The 21,885-nt window shown below is 49.0% G+C and overlaps 1 protein-coding gene and 1 long non-coding RNA gene across 2 annotated transcripts in view; both read right to left on the bottom strand.

The window, feature by feature from the left end:
* The window catches only part of RAB10 (RAB10, member RAS oncogene family), a 36,259-nt gene that overhangs the window by 3,224 nt on the left and 11,150 nt on the right, over positions 1–21,885 (bottom strand). The window contains exons 2-5 of the mRNA XM_068679106.1: positions 14,728–14,788; positions 5,713–5,851; positions 2,942–3,031; positions 2,341–2,442 (exon numbers count right to left, since the gene is read on the bottom strand). Of these exons, the coding sequence (XP_068535207.1) occupies positions 2,341–2,442; positions 2,942–3,031; positions 5,713–5,851; positions 14,728–14,788 (392 nt within the window). The remainder of the gene's footprint in view (positions 1–2,340; positions 2,443–2,941; positions 3,032–5,712; positions 5,852–14,727; positions 14,789–21,885) is intronic.
* Positions 15,053–21,254, bottom strand: LOC137855028 (uncharacterized). Its single transcript, XR_011095491.1, has 2 exons — positions 17,478–21,254; positions 15,053–17,304 (listed from the first exon to the last, which is right to left on the bottom strand). It is a non-coding gene; the product is annotated as an uncharacterized lncRNA (long non-coding RNA).

The raw sequence follows: 21,885 nt of genomic DNA on the forward strand, positions 1-21,885 counted from the left end.
GACCAGAAATCTGGGAAAAGCTTTCAAACCAGGACTGCTCCAAAGTAAACACGGATTATTTCCAGATCCCGCTTTCAGAGCTGACGCTCGGACTTTGGGAGAGTAAATCACAGTGCGCGACTTACACGAGCTGAAGTTAAATTATGTGCACTAATGACCTTAAAAATGACAGAGCAATTTTATTTATGGATAAAAAAAAAAGGCAAAGCAAAAGCATCTGCCTTCCAGTTAGTCGGGACACCAGATTCCGAGGCAGCGCACAAAACATCTCATCCGCACCATGGGATGTAAACTTGGGTCTGACCAAAACAAAACTTGAAGTCCCCTGGTTTTGATCAGATGCTAGCGTCTATTTTCAGCTGTTTAGAAACTAATCTAAACATCCATGAGAATACAGCGCTTCAGTCCCTGCATTCCTTCTCTTATTCTCTGCTCCGCAGCCTTGCAACAAACAGCAAGGCATCGCCCACCCTGCCCCTTCTTCAGACAAATGCCCTGAGTGAAAATGTAAAGGTCAGGAGGTCCCATTAAGGCTAGGAATCCTCCTGCTCACCAGAGGCCAACGATTTTCAGTTGCTTCCTCACATACAGCTTGTCAAAAACTGATTTAGAAACAACTCCAAACCCAACCAGGGCATGTTGAGCAGAGATTCAGAAGGGCTGAGGAAAGATTCAGCAGTGACCTTGCACTAAATTTCCAACCAATTAACCTGGACAACGTTACTGATAACATTCACGTGGGGGAAGATGATCCCGTCCCTACAGCTAACCTGGAGCACAGCAAAAATATGTAAACATTTCGGAACAAAGCACACGTGCTAGAGCTGGCCAACTCACGCCTCTCGAGCTCACAGAGTTTCAGTGCCGGAGACATGAGCTGATCGCACGCAGGGACACGCCAGCACGGGGTTTAATCAAGTCCTTGGTAGAGGAGAACACAAACTAACTGAAAATCAGCCCTGGAGCCACCTGCAAGTCTGCTCAGCTCGACCCAGCAACAAAACAGTGGCAGCTATTGGAAGCTGAAGCTTTTCCCACTTCTGACAGACACCAGGGATCCAAGGACAGCAATATCTCGTAGCTCTGGGCATACAAAGCTTTGGGTACATGACTCAGCGAAGACAGCCCTCTTCACGGTGTATTTCAGGAGAGAGAAGCAGCCACCAGGAAGCCCTGGTGATCCACGTTCCTCTCTCAGCTGCAATTTCACCTGCCCGTCAAGGCTTCCAGTGAAACGCGGAGGCTTGGAGGGGCAATCACTGTCTAGGTATTCAGTAGCCTGGCAGAATCACACAGAATCACAGAATTTCTAGGTTGGAAGAGACCTCAAGATCATCGAGTCCAACCTCTGACCTAACACTAACAGTCCCCACTAAACCATATCCCTAAGCTCTACATCTAAACGTCTTTTAAAGACCTCCAGGGATGGTGACTCCACCACTTCCCTGGGCAGCCCATCCCAACGTCTAAAAACTTCATGTTTAGAAACATGATGTCTAGAAACTTCAGACTTTTTAGACAACTCTGGGTACTGACAGAAATGGCTAAAGGCAAAACTGACAAAAAAAAGGCAAATGCTAATATGGCAGGGCAGGAGAGGGGAAAAGACAGGATTCCTTTATTTGAGGAAAAAGGTCCTCGCAGGAGTCAACAACTATAGGGTGAACTGCATTCTGGCACACCAGAAATAAAGCCCGTGTTTAAAGCAGTGAGTTTCGAAGTACGGCCACCAGAAGAATCTACTGAGGTTCTGATGGATTCTCTGTTGCTGTGAACTGTCAAATCTTTTGGCTGTAGTTTTACAGAGGGACAACACTGGCTATTTAGAAGAGAAATCTGAGGACACCGTGTGGCCCACCTCACACATGCTGGAAAGACAGAACAGAAAAGCAACACCAGGGCTCATCCCTGAGTTCCAGTGACTTCAGTCTCCTCAGGATTAAAATAACTCCAGGCATCAGAGAGGAAGTGATAAACATTCACGTTCCTTCTCCACAAAGCAGCAAAGAATGAGGGTGGCAGGGAAAGGACAATTCTCCTCCAAATTAATTCAAACGTTTTAACTGCAAGCACACATGTGATACAACCGAGTTTAAGGACCAAGCAACCAGGAGTTCCTTGGTGCTTTGATGTATGCTGCTCCCTCTAGATAGCACCAGTACAATAATGAAACATCAAACAAGCTTCAGAAGCTTTAGATGTACAATAGTCTTCCTTCAGGGACTTGTTTGTCTTAGCATACCAAAGTAGAAAGCCACAACAATTCAGGTGAACATCAAAAGAAACAGACGTTGACATTTTAGGGTTTTTTTTCCCCAAACAAATCCTGTGATCACCTACCTTTCGAAGAATGTCTTCTGCTAATGTGAGGAATGCCTTCTCAATGTTTATATTTGCTTTTGCACTAGTTTCGAAAAACCTAATACCATGCTCCCTAGCAATCTAAACCAAAAAAAGAAAAAAGAAGGTTAGAGTTATTGTGGTGTTATTCAATTGATGCTGCTGTAACTTTGGGATTAGTAACATTTAAGAGCATGTAATACTTTCAGTGTGGCAGGCATCAGAAATACTGGCTAAGCAAAATGTCACAAAAGATTCAGAATTTAAATCAGAAACAGCAGTCACAGTGTATTAAGTTATAAGCTGATGCCTGAACACGAGGACAGATACCGCTCAAATCAGTCACACGACAAGTAAATTAACAAAGGTTGCTTGCAGAATTTTAGCTATCCTAAAAAAGAAAGAACTGCAGCTGAACTCACTCCGTTCACGGCAGTTGTTCACAACGCAACTTCCAGGAAACATTCCTTATGCTCACAAGGCAGCAAACCCTTGTTTGTTCCCTGGCATGCCCCGCGTGGCACTTAAACCACCCGACAATGGCAGGAAGTCTTGGCACTGATTTGCTTACTGGGATAAATAAGTTTTTGTCCACACCTACCTGTTCACCTTTTGCTTTAGGAACAACTCTTTTATCTTCCATGTCACACTTGTTTCCTAACAGCATCCTCTCCACATCTTCATTGGCATGCTACAACGAGATAACAGACAGGATTACACATCTCCCCCAGCACGCAGCAAACAGCTGCTGTAATTTTGGATCTCCACACTGCCCAAAGTCCAGGCGAACGCTTACGCACGCCCAGCTGACCAACTCTTTCCTGAGTCCTAACAAAGACCGTCAGAAATCATTCTTCAGGCCCTACCCTGAAAATAAAGAGCTCGTGTATCCAGGAAGTGGAATCAGACAACGGCACGGAGACAGGCCTGCCACCATCCCAGCGTCAGTCATTCTTCCCCTTCCTTTTTATTTGTGTAGTCTAAGTGTGAAGTCTTCCTTTCTGAAAAGGATTAAGTGCTGTTTTGCAACAGATTCTCCCAGCATTCGCCGAGCAAACCCTGGTTGGGCTGCATTCAGTGACATGGGAAACGCAGCAGCTTCCTGCCTGGCGCTTAGAAGCCTGAGGTTTTTCGTGCGCTGGACACACACACTTACAGAAACAATGCTACGAAGGCCAAAACATTGGAGGACAAAATGAATTCCAAACCTACAGCTGCCAACAATCACGCTCCACGCACTGCAGTGGCTCCAGCTGACACTATTGCTCTTTTGGTGTTTAAAGGATTCTCTGCGTAGTTTTGCTGCAGACCGGTAAGTCTCCCTAAAACCACAACAGTGCTTTCAACCACTACAGAGCTAAACAACAGAAAAGCTCTTTATAAGTTAGGAAAAAAATTACTTACTTTTTTTTTTGAGGAGTTCCTGGGTTAAATAACAAAGGCAAATTGAAGCTCTCCAGCATCGTGCTATCATCGGAGCACCACTGCACGTAAGCTTTGTGTTTTAGCTCTACCTGCTAAGTGTTTCACCCAGAATCTGGCAAATGCATGTAAAGGGCACTGACTCTACACTGAGTGCACATAAAATTGTACATCACAATGGGAAAACTGAAGTGAGCACCAGGATAACGCTCAAGATCCAACAAAAAGCAGGACCCCATACACAGGGAATGAGCCTCCTAAAGCAAAACCGACTACCAAGGGGTTTTTCCAGGAGTGCTGTATGAACAGGAACACCTCAGCTGTCCAGTTACTGAAATTCTGCCAATATCCACCATAACGAGGCACAAACACGCCAGGGATACCCATCAGACCAGCGGAGGAGCTCCAGCACGAAGCATCACTTAAGTGGATAACTGAGGTACTTTGCAGGCTGACATGAGAAGCTTCTTGGAAAGTCTAATCTGAAGTTACTTTCACTCCAGCAGCCTTAATGCTATTTTACAGCAGAATTACTAACACAACGACACAGGCAAGAGCCTCATGCATCCAGCACTCCTGCTCGTAGTAATGACCCATTTCACGTTCCTCAGGGGAATCGCCCCCAGTTTTTTCCCTCCAGGTCATAAGGAGTAAGAACAACCAGATGGCAAAGACACCGTGCAGATTAAGACACCAAAAACGTTGATTTTTCGTGCCCTGAGAACTGCTCGCACAGCAGCAGACCTCTCCAATACAGCCAGCCCCCGTGCACAAAACCGAGCACTTGAACACCTCAATGAACTCCCGCTGGCCTGCAGCAGAAGTGCTCGGCGTGGTGCACCTCTGCAGAGCTGGCAGCCTTTAAATACTTAATATTTAGCAAGGATGAAGGTGTGACACTGTTACACGTCTTTACAGCCCCAAGGTAACATTTTTGCTCTAAGAGCCTTTCACCAGCCTCCGTGCTTCAAGCAGCAGTGCCTGACAGCACCCACCTGCCCACACTCAGTTGTGTGGGGCCATCTTTGTGCTTTCCAAAAAGTAACGAAGCTGGAAGCCCCGATGTTTATTCCATCAGAAGACACCATAACAGAAGTAAAAACCAACAGTCGTGCTGCTCTGTAACATTTTGGCATTCCCTGAGAGCAAACTCTTAGGGGTCCAGGCACTGAACGTTTCCACACCAGTTTCTTCTGCTTCACTTGACCTCTCCTGAAATTTTACCAACTTTGCGTGGTAAAACGAGGTAAAACCATTTTGCCTTGTTTGGCACTCCCCTAAAAAAAAACAACTGGCTACACACATTTCAGTAATTTGCTGGAATTCAACAAGAGCAGTTTACAATACTACCTGTAACACCAGTGATAAACCTGCGAATGCATCAGGACATCGGTTTTGGTGGAGACAACAGAGTGGAGGTGATCAGATTTAATCATCTTGGAGGACCACACAGCCACACAAATAAAATGAGTCAGTATCAGAGGGGGCAAACCATCACACAGCTGCTCTACAGCTCATGGCTTAGCGCGGCTCCTTCGCACACCACCTTGTGGTGGCAGCTCCTCCTGGAAACAGCCCTGCCCAGCTGCCAAAAGCTGCGGTCCCTACCTCCAAATATTCTCCAGCACAGGCATAAAGTTTGTCCGTGCGTGGATTTAACACATCTGGACACTGCCAACCCCTGGGTAGTGGTGTAACCCTCCCTGCTGCTGCGGGGAGAGCTGAGGGAGGGAAGGCAGGAGATGGCCAGGTTCAAAACAGCTTCTGAACAGCTTGAAGTGTTATTCCATTGATGGGCCAGGTTCAGGACAGCACCCAAACCCCACGTTAAGTGGTGCACCACACCTCGTGCCAGTACAGAAGCGTTAAGGTACGCTCTGGGGGACTCACGAGATGCTCTGCAGGTCACCACAAACAGCTCGGGGCCAGGATCGCGCAGATGCCACTCACCTCGTCTATGTTTCTGAGCCACTTGCTGATGTTTTCAAAGCTCTTGGCGTTGGTGATGTCGTACACCAGCATGATTCCCATGGCACCTCTGTAGTAGGAGGTGGTGATGGTGTGAAATCGCTCCTGCCCTGCTGTGTCCCTGCAAAGAGAGCGCGTGTCAGAGCCAAGCCTGGTATCTTACCCCAATAAATAAACCCGGTATCAAGCCACGGTAGGAATTTGTTAATTTCAAACTTTGTATTTTTATTGACAACTCTAAACTTTTGTCCAAAAGAAGCTTTTATTTCAAAGTCTCTCGTCTCAGGGCAGCATCCCGAAGACTTCTGAGCCCCAGTGGCACGCAGCAACTGGGAGCAAGAAACGTTCTCACAGCACCTTGAGGGGACTGTGAGCGACAGCATCAGTGCCCCAACAACACCGGGCACGGCGCTGTCCCAAGCACTCGCTCCTTTTACTGAGTTCTTCCAAAATAAACAAAAATATGACTCAGTCCTCCAGTTTGTGTGAGGTTCCCACCAGCTGCGTGCTGGCTGGTGGAGCTGGGAGCAGCGCTAACGTAACCAGCTTCTTGGGCAGTGCTCCTGGAGAAAATCCCCTCCTGTTTCAGCAGCTGCTGAGCAGCCACAAAGACAATCACACAATTTTTATTTATTTATTTATTTTTTTTTTACAGAATCATAGAATGGCTTGGGTGAAAAGGGACCCCAAAGCTCACCCAGTGCCACCCCTGCCATGGGCACGACCCCTGCCCCCAGCCCAGGCTGCCCCCAGCCCCATCCAGCCTGGCCTTGGGCACCCCCAGGGATGGGGCACTGCCCTCTGAGGGAAGGATTTTCTCCTTTATCTAATGTAGATCTCCTCTCTTGTAGTTTAAAGCCATTTTCTGGAACTCAGAACTGAGAATGACTTTGTTTTCTGATCAGATTTATAAAGTTTTAACTTGATCTTGCAGACTTTGATGTAATGATTCAGGAATATAAGTGAACGAGAAATAAATCTGAGATGTACTACAACATTAAGTATCTGAGATGTACCATAACGTTAAGTTGTCTGTTTCTGTACAGAAGATGCTGAAAATAGATGGTGAAAGCTCACTGAAGGCATCTACTTTCCCAGCTAACTGTGAAATCTTCAATGGGATGCACAAGATCTGGCTAAACAAACTTGCACACCATTAAAGTGCGAATTAGGATGTAATTGCACGTTCTGCAAGCGTCTTCCAGAGGACACCAACCTGGCAGATTACACGTTCACAGGCATTTTTGGTGACATGATTTGTACAAGCTGCAACGAAAGGTGTCTGTGAAGCCAAACTGATCTACCTGATGCTGCCCAGCTTGGTGGAAGCTGGGTGCCGCCAGCCCCAAGCCTGGTGAAGACCCAGCTCGCCCACGGCCGTGTCTCCAGGCGCTGGCTGTGGCTGCCCTCAGTTTGTTTGTTTAAGGACACGTCAGATTTCTCTGATTTCTCTCATTTCCACGTGTCAGCTGACGGACAGGGAATCAACCAAAAGCCCCCACATCACACAAAACCAGTGAAGAAAAGCTCCCGAGCTGCAGGGCCTGCCAAGTTCCTCCCGAGTCTCATCAGCCCCATTGGGCTCGGAGCCCCAGCCCCAGGTCCAGCAGTCCCTGAGATGGCTGCTGTGAGCTCCTGTCCCCTCCTGGCAGGTGACAGCAGCAGGAAGAGGGCAAAGAGCAGAGCAGAAGGCTGAGGGGCAGGCCCTGTGCCAAGAAAGCTTTGCTCAGGAGCATTTCACAGCCCCACAGGAGCCCCGGTGCTGCAGAACCTCGGGGGTCCCACACAAAGATACCTGGTGTTTCACGGCTGGCTTTAACGGTGCTGAATCCCTCTCAGTTCCTTTCTGTCCCATTTTTTTCCTCCTGATGCCATCCTGAGGCCACTCCAAGCTCTTCAGACCTGGTTTTTCTGACATCTGGGTCACTGGTCACACACACTGAACTTCAGAGCTTTGCTTCTGTCTCTCCTGAACTTCACAGGGCTTTTTCCCGTGACATTTCTCCAACCGGTCAGGAGCAACACGAGTTACAAGCCAGCCCTCTCTACTATTTACACTTTCATCTCGTCCTGCCTAGCTTTAAGACAATATCCATGCTCTCCTTCCCTCATCAAGCCCACTAAAGAAAACACTGCCTAGCACGGGACTCGGGACGGGCTCCTGCAAAACATCTCAAGAGAAGTCTCGCTTACACGCCGTTTATTTTCTCTCCTCGCGTGCTTTGCATTCACTCGATAGCACCTTCACCCAGTCCTCTGCAGCTTGCTTTTACCAGGCCTCAGCAGAGCCGTACCCAAACTACCAGGATTTATGGCATCTGCAGTTTCTCCCCGGCTGACGAGGCCGGTAAGCACCCCACGAAGAACGCCGATTGATTTTTTTTTACACAGCTTGGCTTTGGCAGTGCTCAGCTGTTACTCACTGCTTGTCAAGTCCTACACACCTACAACTCACTCGCTTCGCTACCTCCTACAGGATTTTTTTTTGGCAATTGAAGCTCAGCTAATGGGTGAAAAGCGAGCTGGGGAGGGAAAATGCAAAGAACCTGGCTTTTTTTTTTTATTATCATTATTATATTTAAGTACTATCTTTGCCCTTTCCCCTCCTTAATGGATCTCTCCATTCATTATTCAAAGATAACTCTTAATGGATGTGAGATTAGAGACCTGACTGAGGCAAACAGAGGAAGTGAGTTATGGTTTTCAAACCCGTCTCGGCCTGATGAATCCACCCTGAGTAAATGGCACGATGCAATCTGACCGCGCGCCTCGCTCGCTGCCCTGGTTTCCATTCTGTTGCTGATACCTCCAGGACGTTAAGAACATGCTCCGAAACGCTGGGGGTGCATTAAATCCTCGGTGGAGGTAAAATATTTGTGGAAGCCAGCTAGCTCTCCGAGCTAAAACAAATGCAGACAAGGATTATGGAGACGGCCAAAGAAAATGAGGCCCTACTGCGCAAGAGGGGACGGAGAACCGGGTTTGCTGAGCTGCAAAAGGAAGACAAAGAGGCTGTCCTGGGGGAGCTGGGAGAGGAGAAGCACAAGGAAAGGGAAAAATCTATTGAAATTAGTCTCATGCCAACATGAAAGTATGCAGAAACTGGATGGTATTGGAAGCCTCACCAACGGAGAAAGGAATTTCTGGGCCAGCTTTCCAGCTGACCTAGCAGAGACTAAGGGAGCCTTAACGTGTGCTATGATTTGTTTACCCGAGCTTTACGCGGATGCAGCGACGAGAGATTGGATCTGATGATCTGTGAAGATCCCTCTCATCGGCACAGCTTGAAATCCTGGTCTTCCACGTTCCAATTTCCCGCAGGATAATCCTAAAAATTTTATTACTGTACAAAATACTGCAAGAAGTGGGAAGCTACGCAGCAGAGTACTGCACCGAGCAAACCGTACCGCTGCTATCAGCCTCAGCAACTGGGTCAAAGGCTTTCCTTCACGAGGGAAATCTGTAAGACACCCCCTTACTGGAAATGTTGGGGTTTCTGAAGTAGTATTCAGCCAGGAAAACAATGTAATTAATGAAGTATCAGGTTGTTTTACAGGGAGTCAGACAAATGCCAAAATACGCTCTTCCACCTTGAGCTCTGCACATGGTGAACGGCCTCAAAAGCTGTCAGCAGCCAGAGTTAACCTTTAGATGTTCCCAGGGTAATTGCAAGAATTAATGAGACTGATCGTGCACCAGCTAGTGGAGCTGTCTGCAGCTTCGGCCGGCCACCCCCGTCCCTGTTAGATGCAAATTCCTGTGTTTAATAGGGAATTTCCACATGGAACTATTTCGGTTAGCCCTGCTGGAGCACATTTCCTTCACTTGAGAGGTGTTCCAAGCTGGGCGGTTATTTTTGCAACGAGCTCGTTCCTGAACAAAACAAAATCCTGCAGAAACTTCCCTCGCCGTAAATGTGTTCCCAGTGAAGATGCACAGTTGGAAAAAAAAAAATATTTTATGCTCTAAACAATTAAGAACTGCACGTTACGAAAATATGGCTACTTCTAAAACAGGGAATTGGACAAAATCCTGTAGGAAAGCCCACTGGTGGGCAAGTTTTAGGTCAAGACTGGAGGGGTCTGAGGAGCCTCTACCTAAATACCGTGTTGTCTTGAACCCCATCCCTCCAGCACCCCACACAGTCAGCATCAGGGTGTTCGGTCGCTGCTTTTTGAGTTCACTCTCCCAATATCACCATCCTGTAAACCCACACTTAGGATCAGCTCTTACAACGCACAGTTGTTTTCCCAGACTCTGGAATCCGAAGAGAGAGACCAGAAAGTGGTTGTATTTTCTGCAAGCAGTTTTCTCAGAATATTAGAGGTTGGACTCGATGATCTTGAGGTCTCTTCCAACCTAGAAATTCTGTGATTCTTGATTAACTGGAAAGAGGGCTCCTGGGCAAAGTTCTTCTGCCACAGCAGAACAGGGAACATCACGATCCGCTTATTTATCGAGTTCTGTTCTGAAATACCTGGTGGGTCTGTTTTTTTTTCCCCTCCACGTTCTCCTTTCTCTACCTCCTGCCTGTTCTGCTGAACAGGATCTTCTCCAAGTCTCTCGCTCCTGCTGGTGAATTTCCAGCAACTTTGATTTCCAGCGCCCTTGACCTTAAAGAGTCCTTCCTTCTCTTCAGTGTCTATCACTCAGTATTTTTGGATGACACCAGTATTTCCTTTCAGCCTTTGCTTCCTTCATTTCACCAGGATAAAAGATGCAGATCTGACCTGTGGTGTTCTTACAGGTGCCACCCCTGGCCAAGCCAGAGCTCTGACAGTATCCAGTCCTCTGTAGATCAAGGAATTCCGGAGCCAGAGATCACATTTGTGCACGTAACAGTTGAAAACGAGCTGTTCCTTCGTGAATTCCCTTGTGAGCTCGTGCACATCTGCAGCTACCACAACACCTTGTGCTGAGCTTACCTTCCCTTCTGATGGTTTGCCCGTGCCACCTTCCAGCCTTACGCTAGCAGTAAGGCTTCTGTACTGGGAAAGGCTCTAAGTTAGCGCAGTCTCAACCCACCTTTTCCAGCCTACCTAAAATTTTAAAATTGTGCTGTGGTCACTTCTCTTACAGCCCAAAGAATTTCAATTTTTCCCAGTTCTTAAAACACCTGTAACACCCCCTGTCATCCTGCTTGCCTCCTTCTAAGGCACGCTGATCAAAACCGTACCTTACGTTATGCTGTGACGCCTCCTTCCCTGCCCACTGGGAACCACCTCACCCATTGGAGCAGGAAACCACATTTAATTTTTCAATTGCTACGCCCTGCTAATAAGTGCAGTTAATTACAGCACACCACAGCCTTGCACTTTCCATTTCAAAGCAATTCTACCTGAGTCCGGGAGAGCAGGATATTGCATTCTTAAAGGCTGAACTTTTTAGCTCTGCTGCTCTGTTCCTCAAAAGCATTTTTTTTCTCCTCTGCAACTTTTTCTTTTCCATCTTTCCCAGTCCCGAGAGCCCTGTCCTACCCTCCTTGCTCGCAGCCCAAGCTCTCCTCCAGGCCTTCCCAGCCAAACCAGGGCTACCCAGAGGCTCCCAGCACACAGAGATACCTCCACGTGCTCCCCAGGCCCACCATCTCCTGCCTCCCCTTGTCCCAACCTCCCCCTTCCAACGCTGTTTTGCAACAAAGACATTTTCATTTGGAGCAACGTGGATACACTTTAATCCTAGCTTGATCCTTACCGAACAGCAGCCTCCCTTTTAATAGCAGCGAGCTATCACGTTACTTATCACCTCTGGCAAGGTTTAGCTCAGCTTGACCTTGCTATTCCTGCTTTCCTCCTGTATACGTATTTTAGAGGTCAAGGCATGGCTGAGATACTGCCATGTCTGCTCGTTTTCCATCCCCGAGACGAGGAAGGCAGCCAGGCTGCCTCGTATGAAAAGGCACCGAGTTGGGTTAGAAAATGCCATTTTTATCTGTGTGCTGTAAAACTAATTGCCCATTGAGACTGCACCTCTACCCCAAGGAGCACAAAAGCCAGCATTAGTCACCGGTGGTGACTCCAAAGTGTCAAGGGTTCTGAAGACACTGCAGGGCAGTAAAACACAACGGCCCAGCGCTGCAGGCAGGCAGAGAACAGCACAAGGAAGATTTAATACATGGGTGATGAAGGATTACAGGCATCACTGAGAGACAGGTCGATACAGTGATTCTGAACTAAGGAACAGCCTATTTCTGTTGTTTTCTGCATGGGAAAAGGACCCCACTTCTCAATTTTGCACATACCAAATGCTACAGTCCCACTGATGCAGGATCCTTGCTCTGTTCACTCTCACCAGCGATGGCCCCTTAAACACAGCACCTTCATGAAAATCAAGCTACTTCATGTAAGGAAGTCCTCCAAACCTGGGAAGCAGCTGGCATATCCTAAGCTCTCTAAGGAACAAGATGCTGTCACCATCGTCATGCTGCAAGCAGCTCAGCATCACCGTCCTGAGACAAACCTCGCACTAGGTACCGGTCTGAACAAGCACCATTAGTAATAACCATGATGAAAACAGAGTAATAAATATAAAGAGCAGCCAAACCTGCCTTTGCTACCCAAGATGTTTAAGAATAAAACAAGCAGTCAGCAAGCAGAGTTGGTGGTGCCTTGGAGAGCCACAGCCAGGCCAGTGGCACCAAAGCCAGCAGCTCCCTGCAGATGAGAAACAGGGGAAAGGAGGCAACCACACAATGAGACAACAGCTTTCAGGAGGGGGAGAAGTCACAAATGACAGTGGTTGTTCCTCCTCTGAGGTCTGAGGATGGATACGCTGCATTAATGATGCAGAAGCACATCTGCAACATAACCTGAAAGCCTCCAGGTGCTGAGTGTTGTTTCTCCTGCCCCTAACTGAAGCTGACTGCTTTCTTTTCATGGTCAGTTCCTTATCTTCTGATGAAGCACAGATCCCAGCAGAAGTTCCAGCTATGGCTCAAAGACAAGTTTTGTTTTGTTTTCATTCAGCTACGTCAGCTCCTGCGCCCTTACTCCAGGTACAAAAGCACGGCCGTAACTCTGGGCAGAAGAAAAGCTCCGGGGACAGCCTCAAGTTCACGTGGGCAACGTTTGCATCCCCTGCAAACTACGGCAGCGGGAGCGAGGTGCAGTTCTGCAAACGTTACAGCACTCCTACAAGCGCAGGGCGAGTTTAAGGACAGGAAGCCGTGGTTAAATATAGATGTGCTTCACAGATCCTCCTCACCAGAGCTCGCGGCTGCTCCAGCCTAAAGGAGCAGCGGGCAGAACTCAGAAAGGCAAGGCTGGGCTGCGGTGTCTCGGGCAGAGCCCAGATGCCCTCCTGCTGCTTGTTGTTTATGTTTGTTTGGAATCCTAAGTGCATGCTACAGGAGCTTTATTTCCTGCTTTCCAAGCTTCATTTCAGATGTGAGATTTTAAACCAGCAGGAATGAGAGGCTTGCCTCTGGAGGCTCAGACGACACCCTCCTGTCTTTGCGACATGGAAAGGTGGCAATTTCCTACAACTTGGCTCAACCAAAGCCCTCTTTTCCTTTCTCTAAGCCCCTGAAGCCCACAGTGCTCACAGCTGCGTTACAGTTTGCTTCTGTCTGTCCACACGTTTCACATCCCCAGCGTTCTGTATTTTCTGTTTCTCCATTTCGTAACAACCCCGTCCAACGCTGAGTTCGAGGCTTCCTTTCAAGTCATTCCAACGTTTGGCTCTACCCACAGCAAAGCCGTGGAATTCGCAGCACCCAGGCTGCTGTGGGAAAAAGGAAGGCACGGTAATTGTTGGAAGCTGGGCTTTGATCTGGGCTGGAGATCTGAATGCAGCCTAACGAGCTGCTATCAGCACGAGATGCCCAGCGAGTCGATCGATGCGGCTCTATTACACCTGAACGCCTCTTTAGCTAATGCTTTCAGCCCCTTCCTTTTCACTACTCTGCTTTCAGTTCCCAGTTGATCTATACCCATCTTCCTGCAGACATCTCCCTCTGAAACGCTGCCCTGCTGGAGCTGGTTACCCTTTGGGGCTCCCTGATGCAGAGCTGCTTCACCGTCCACTGCTTCTTCATCGACCCGCTGGGCAGTTCCTGCAGCAAAATCAACTTGGGGAACTCCTCCTTGCAGGATATAAAGCAAAATAGCTAAATTGTCTGATTTCTTGTAGGACTGGGATACGAGAAACAACTCTGAGAAGGTGCAATGAGATAGATCCCAGGTCACTGAATGATTATCCTTCCCGAGGAATTGTCCTTGGGTGCTCAGCCAGAGGAAGGACAGAGCCAGAGCCCAAGAGCTCTGCACCTACAGACAGCCACACCGTCAGAACAGGATTTTTTATTAGTGGGGGACAAAAGGACCAAGTTCTGGACTCAGTGCAGCTGGAGAACACACCAGCAATACACAGACTCGGCTGAAGAGGGAGTTTCAATAAACACGCAGGCTGGGAGCAGCCATCAGCTTCCTGACCTGACTTGTCACGGGGCTATTAAAATGGGACAAAAGAAAATCACCAGTTGGACAGGCACGACAAGAAGGAAAGCAGTGCAAGTCTCGCTTCGTGTTAGACTTTCCGACAGGACAGCAGTCACATTTTCAGCCAGCTGAGAGGCTCTCTGGTTTACTTAGGAAAAATATAAAGCAAATGCTGAGTGACTGCACTTTCCTGCCGATGCAGAGGAAGGCTACCAGTCAATTTAAAGTCCAAGATTTGAGGCGACTCCTAATTTAAGATTTCTAATTTAAGATTTCCAGTTTTAAACACGTCCCACTAAATCACAGACTACGAGGATCCTGACTTGCCAACAGCCTGCCCAGCAGAGCAGCCCGTAGCAGTGACTCTAAGTGCAACACACAGATCTCTTCCCTATTTCTTGAACAAAGGAAAGCTTGACCACTTCTGAAAATACTCAACACCAACACCGTTACAGTCCCGAATGTAACCTCCAAAAAAGCAAACCCTTCTCCCAAAAACCTGCTGAAGGAGGCCGCCCAGCAGGATGCCACCGTGCAGCTTCTTGGGCCTGTTACTCACCAGATCTGCAGCTTGATCTTCTTTCCTTGTAATTCAACGGTTTTAATCTTGAAGTCTATCCCTAAAACAAACAAAGAAAGAAAAAAATTAGTATTTATTTACAGAAAAAGCAATCGCACATCAGCTCAGAATGGCTCCAGACACAAGAAGAGCTTTTTTCTCCTGCTGGCCCTCCTGGTGAACGCAGGGTGCCCACGAAGCCGGACGCAGGCAGGTGCCCTCCAACACCCCCAACCCCAAGGGACACCACCAGGGAACGCTTCTAAGGCAATGTGGTTTGCAAAAGCTTTTACATTTCTTGCCTTTTTTTGCAATAAAAAGTTGATTTTCTGCAAGTTTTTGGAGTACTTTTTTTTTTTTTTTTGAGTACTTCCTAACGTAGGAAGTTCATTCCTAACGAACGGGTGAGGGACCAGAGGGACCCCACCTGGGCCTGGGACCCCGACAGCTCCTGCACAGCAGGAGGGCACAGCTCCCCGCTCCAGGGATGTAGGGCTGCACGGTGATTAACAACAGGAGCCGTTCACCAGCCCTAGGACACCAGCCAGGGGCCCACACACCTCACTTCTGGGTACATGTGCCATTTCCTTCCCCGTCAGCCAGGCAGCACGGCGTTACTCACACTAAGTCCCAACTAAAAAGCAGCACAGCTGCTGTTAAATACACCTGGCTTGGGATACAAACCCTCTGGATGACCAGGAGCACCGTTTAGCCCGAGTTTTGCCATCCCCCAAATTCGCCATGCAGCGCTCCACAGCAACGCTATCGGCGGTAGCGAACCAACGCCCAGGGCATTTGCCAAAAGCCCTGAAATGAAGGGATTTTAGGCAGCGACACCTGCTCTCAGGTCCTGCCCAGATAAAGCAGGATGTTTGGCAGACACTGGGTGCGTGCCTTGAGATAAGGCGAGCTGCCAACCTACCCAAACACATCGATTCTCCTCCGCAGCGAGGGATTTAGCGAGCTCTGACACCCGGGGATAAAACAAACCCCTCATTCCACATCGACGCAGCTCCCACTGCAATCCCAAGGTGATACCGGCTCAGCCCCCGAAGCAGAGGAGATGCTATCAGAGGGCTGCCCGCCTCCAGCTGCCTTCCCAGTTTCCCAGTGGCTCTGGCAGACTGGAAGAACTGGCCGTCGGCGTGGCCACAGTGCTCGCCCCCCCAGCAAAGCGCCCGGGTGCCGCAGGAATGGAGGCTTCGGAGAAAGCTCCTCACAGGCACAGAGCTTCCAGGAACAGCCAAGTTCAGGAGAGAGTTTAAGATGGTAACAGGCATAAAAATTGAACGGCGTATTGCTAGCACAGGAGGGTAATGCCAGACCTGCTGAATTAAAGATGAGCCTGAAATGAGTTCCTCATCAACTGCTGGTAAGATATTCATCAAATTCAACAGGGCAAGACAGAGCCCACAGAGAAACCTGGACGCACACAGCCAGGTTTAAGAAGACAGAAGCTGTACCTGGATTCTTCTTATTCCTGGCCCTGCAGCACCACGGCCTGAGCACCACCAGCAGGACCTCGCGGGACGCAAAGATCCCTCTCCCGTCGCTAAATCACAATCCAATTATTCTTGAAAAGGGAAAGGGAAAGTTATTTTGCAGCCCAGAGCAGCAGCCGACGAGCTGGCCCTCTGCAGGCAGCAGCAAGCGCAGCGCGGGGATGCTGCGGCACCAGGATGCTGCTGGTGAACCTGCAGGGCGAGCACCGTCAGCTTCCCATCACCAGCAGCCTTATTTTGTATTTTATTTCTGTATTTAACTCATGGCTATGCTTTAACGCTATCGTGTAATCGCAACGGGAAGAAGAAAAGCAAGTGTGTGCCACTTGGTGCCCCGGGGTGTCCACGCCACCCACCGCTGTGCTCACAGGCTCTGGCACCAAGGGTTTTTCTTACTTGAACTCCAGCCACACTCAAATTTTCCGATAAAGACCACATGGCTCTTGTGCTCGGATCCTTTTCCAGCCGGCAGCAACACTGCAGCCCCCAGCCCGAGCCACAGCACCTTCCCCGGAGGCTCAGGGGTGCACGAAAACCCACCTCCAACAACCAGAGCATGGAGAGCTCCACCAAACGCCTTCACAGCTGCAGGAGGACATAAAGCTCACCTTCACTGCTGAGATTTTGGGCATCCCAGCATGAGCAAAGCTGGGGTGGCCACGCAGAAAGGCACCTACCCATTACACGTCCTTGGGACACTTCTGAATGCACAAAGGAAGGAGGAAACGCGGCCCTGCAGCACTAAAATATTCTTATTTAAATACAAAAACAAGCAGTAAAAGACGGCTCAACAGCAGCAGGGAAACAGAGCAGTGACAAAGCCTGCAAGTTTTTTAACTTAGGAAATTAGCTCTGGGCAGAGACCTTTGCAGAGCTTGGCCTGGCTCTTTTACACAGAAGTTTTTGGTTATGAGACCCCGGGATCCTCAAGGCTGACTTGACACAAGGTGGTTTTCAGCAGAAGATGACTTCTGGAACAAACTCCAACACCAGACACTACTTTATCGAGTTAGTTAACATCTACAGGTGTAACACAAATAAGAAGTGGCTCCTACAACGTCCCAGCGAGTAGCCTCTCGAGTCAAGTTGAGAATTATAAACTCCAAGATCAATCTAAGCCTTGCGTATGAGCCTTAATACTGCAGAATGCTATTTTATTAAGAATACGCAGACATTGGTGTTTGCTATCAGTTTGTTATCACACTTAAGATCAAATACCTCAGAAGAAAGCTTCAGATGCAGATAGACCTCCTCCTCCTCCCAAAGAAAGCCCAACACAGGCATGTTGGACAAGACGCAGGAGCTCTGGTTTTAGCTGAACTCTTGGGGGTCTCAGGTACTGCTCAGGTCTTTGAAAAGCTTTCCTCTACAAGGCAGAGCACTCTGCCTACACAGGATGAGCACGCTGGGACTGTGCTGCAACAATGCTTCATGTTTGGTGCTGAAACGGGTGTTCTGGGCACAAGATTGAGATAAAAAACTAGCTGAGAGGGACAACAGCTCACAGCACGCCGATGGTCGCTGCATGCCCAGGTACACACACAGCACCCAGCTCCAGCTCAGCAGAGACCCGTGGAAGTGCATGCAGCAATCTCTTCTAAAGAACCTTATATCCAAAGACTTATTTAAAAATAATATTTTTTGGTGCTTCTCTGTAAAAGTTCAATTGAACTCTGCTTTGATACAAAAGCAAGAGAACAAGCACCCACCACGCAGTGCCCCCGGTCAGATCCGCAGCTTTTGAACCGAGCGGGCAGGAATCCTCAGCAGGGCTGCACGCTGCTCGTGACTCAGACCCTTCGGGAAGGGAAACTCAAGGTGTTCAGCCTCATCCCTTGGCAAAAGCTTGAGCGAAAGCAAAGTTTTATCATCGAGAGCAAAATTCAGCTGACAAGGTAAGCAAGAGGCAGCTCTAGGCCAGCTGGGACAAGCCTCACAGCCTCACGGCAAGTCTTCGTGGAGCACGGATCTGCCACCTCTGGCAGAAAACACGGCGTTCAGCTGCAGGGGAGAGGAGAGAAAGCTCTTGTAACCAGTCTCTAAGCAGAGCTGGAACCCACGTCCTCCTCCCCTGCTGCTCACAGCTTGCGTGGACTTCACTCTCCAGCAGGTAAATCTCCTCAGCTCTCAATTCTTTGTGAAGTCTTCTTTCCCAGGAGATGGTGGGAACGGAACAATAAGAGGCTTCACTACACCAAGTCTTGAGCTCCTGCTCACTCCAAGGCTGAATGAGATCACCGGAGACAATGCAGAAACCTGAGCGTCAGGATGACTTTCAGGATGACTTTCAGGATGACTTGGTTGCTTTTGGGCAGTATTGGGAAACTGCAGGTCCACGTAAGGAACTTGGGCTTTAGGTCACATCAAGTTTGTCTAGAGAGACATTTATTCAGCAGGAATCGAGACCTCTCTTGAATTTGAGCTGCTTCTCTTTGCCCTGATCACACCGAACACGTTCAGCTACGTGGGGAAGGGGCAGCGTGGCCACGACAGAAGGCTGGCTGCCTCTTCCAAGGGAGAGCTCGCTCCGTACTGGGTGGTTCTCACCCCTGCTGGTTTTATTTTGTGCACGTGTGTACCTACCGATAGCACGGGCAGCTCCCAGGTACACTTTTCTATGCTCACACATGGCAATGAATTATTTGAAGCAGCAGAAGCCCTGGCATTGCTTAGCACAAACCCACCAGCAGCACAAACAGCTCCCACCTTGGTTTGGAAAGGTGCAAACCGATCACTGAATGCACGTGTTGCAAAAAATAACGGCCCTTAGTGCCACGGCCCCACCAAGCACTGCTGCCAGTCTCAAGGAGCACTGCAGGTCCTCATGGATCACCTGCCACAGGACACAAATAAATCAGGCAGCCCTCATGGGCTGGAGGCCTCGGGACAGGGCTGTCTTGATGTGGCTGGCTTCAGGAGGAGGAAGAGGAACGAGGCACCTCTGGTTTCACGTGGTGCTAGCCCGGGCTGCGCTCCCTGCCTGTAGCTGGGGGAGCCAGGGAAGGATCAAAGGAAGGAGCTGCATGGCAGAAGGAAAGCTCCACACAGACAAAAGCTCTGGTTAGTACAGTTACAAGCACAATCCCAGTTCCCCTCCTTGAAAAGATCGGTGCAAGTTACATCTCAAATCAACTTTGACATCTTCATTTCAATAAAAACAGCTACATCACCGAGACTAACGCACGGAGGAAGCCACAATCCCTGGCAAGATTTCTCTTGGCCTCCCAGTAAAAACTGCAAGCGCACCAAGCACTGCGGCACCTCCAAAAGGACAAAGCAAAAATGAGGTGCCCATATAAAAGAAAGGTAGCAACACATTTAATAATTAATAAGTATTTCATGGCACAGTTCTGAACTTCTTTCAAAAGAAATCAAGGATTTCTGAACTTGCCTGCTCTGGTGAGGGGATGGAGCAGGTTGGGAGGAAAAGAGGGGAAAGGAGAAGGAAACCCCAGCAAGCAGTGCCTGAATGCCATGGGTTTCCCTGGGGTAGTTAATTTTCGTTGCAGGGGCTCATCCGAAGCTGTGCTCTGGGTTTTTGATGAAAATAGTGGTGATAACACACGGATGGATTGTTTGCTGCAGGAAGCCAAGCGAGGAACCCGGGGGGCACAAGGAGCCAGGAGGGGACAGGGCCAGGACAGCTGACCCCAAGGGACTTGTTCTGCTCACAAGATAATTTTAGTTTCTCTGCAAAAAAAAAGAGAATTTTAAGTCTTAACACAGCAAGCAGCTTACTGTGCAATCAGAGCAACGCAGCCGGAGGTGGATGCAGCACAGAGCAGGCCAGCACGGATCTCACCAGCTGAATACCTGGGGTCCAGCGGGCTGATTTCTGCTGTTAGCCTGCGACAACTCCAAACAAACCGCTGCAAAGCCAAATCTGCTATAAATATCCTGGTGTACCCACCGCACACCCTGTTAGCACAGCAGCACTCGGTAACTGAACTTTACCCACTGCCAGCCCCGCTCCCTGTGCCAGCACCACGAGCGCCCGTCCCGAATTCACCCCGGGGAGCTGTCAGCAGGGCTCACAGGGCCCACGGGACGGAGCTCACGCTGCAGCCTCCCAGCTCTCCTCGCACCCAGGGATCCAGCTGGTTCAGCACAGATGACAATTTGGGTGGTGAAGCATGATCACCCTGGTAAATCCACGCTACGATTCCCAATCACCTCGGCTTTCACAAGCTCGGAAAACCACCAGGAGCCACCTCGTGTGGGCTGAGAAGGGTCCTTGTACCTCTCGGCTGTCTTTGCTGCCCTTTCCTAAATCTTTAATTCCAAGATTTTTGATATTTGGTGACCACAGATGAGGACTAAAGATAGGACTTAAGATACAAGCAGACTATTTCATAAAATCCCGGAAAGCTTTGGGCTTCAAGGTCACTTCCAAGTCACCTCATTTCAGCCCCCTGCCCCATCCAGCCTGGCCTTGGGCACCCGCAGCTCCTGGGGGCAGTTTCTGTGCAGCCCCACAGCAGATCAGGGAATTCACCAGTTTCACCCCCCCTGCACCGAGGCTTTGCAGTGTGGAGCACAAAGCAGCAGAGCAGCAAGGACTGCCTGGGCCTGCTCTGCCAGCTTTCGAGTCATGACAACGTAGCACTTAACCAGGAGTCCCAGCTGAAGTCCTGGGATGGGATCTGGACCTCTGAGGCTTCTCCTTTCAGGAAGGGCCTCCCCTACGAGCTCCTCAAACCACCCACTCATTAAGCAAGACGTTATTTGCATAACCAGCAAGTGCCCTGCCTTGGTTCCCTCATGTCAGGGAGCATTCACTCCTTTGCTATTTGGAAGAAGCACAGAAGTTTGGAGGAGAGCAGCTGTACCTCCAACTGCTGAGGACCCACAGGAGAGCCTTGGGTTTGTCTCGAAGTATCCCCCAAACCAGTATTTCTGTAGAGCAGCAATCAAGAAGAGTCATCATGACCAGACACTTCTCTTGCTGCGCATCTTAAACCATTCACTCATTCGTTATGTACTTACTCCTTCGAGGAATGCAGTAGATTGTCAAAATCCAAACAATCGACTTACCTTTAATGTTTAAAACTAGATCTGATAAACCAGAGATCCTTAAAAAAAAAGCCAAAAAAGTCAAAGCTTGCTGCCTTTCTCAGTAGGCTGAAGAAGTCCAAGAGGACCTGAAACTCAGGCAGGAGTTGGGCTGGATGTCAGGTTTCTGTAGATCTCCCTTGCAGCAGATTTTCAGTCCCTCTAAATCATTCATGGCTCTTTCCTGAACTTTCTTTTTTCAGTATGATTCTGTACTATCTTTCTAGAACTCCTTACAGCCCGATTTCCACCATTCCTGCATCAACCCATTCCCAGCTCTGGAATGTACCCGTAAGGGAGGCCGCAGGCCAGCAGCAGCGGCGCTGCTGCCAGATCATCCCCTCCCAATTATTAATTCTTAACGAAGCAGATGACAATCCTGTGAGGCAGCAACTCCAGCGTGACCTACATTCTTCCAGTCCAGATGCCTGCACTCGCTGTGCTCTCAGATGCTGGCTCACATTACAAGCAAAGAAGTGACTGAAATAAGACCGGCGTTGCCGGGATGCTGGATTTATGCAAATCCTCTCGACCTGCTGATAAGGGGGACCCGGCTGAATATTCATTTGGGTGACAAACTCGCCCAAACGGCTTTTTTATCACC

This window comes from Anas acuta, chromosome 3, assembly GCF_963932015.1.
Source record: "Anas acuta chromosome 3, bAnaAcu1.1, whole genome shotgun sequence".
NCBI lineage: Eukaryota > Metazoa > Chordata > Aves > Anseriformes > Anatidae > Anas > Anas acuta.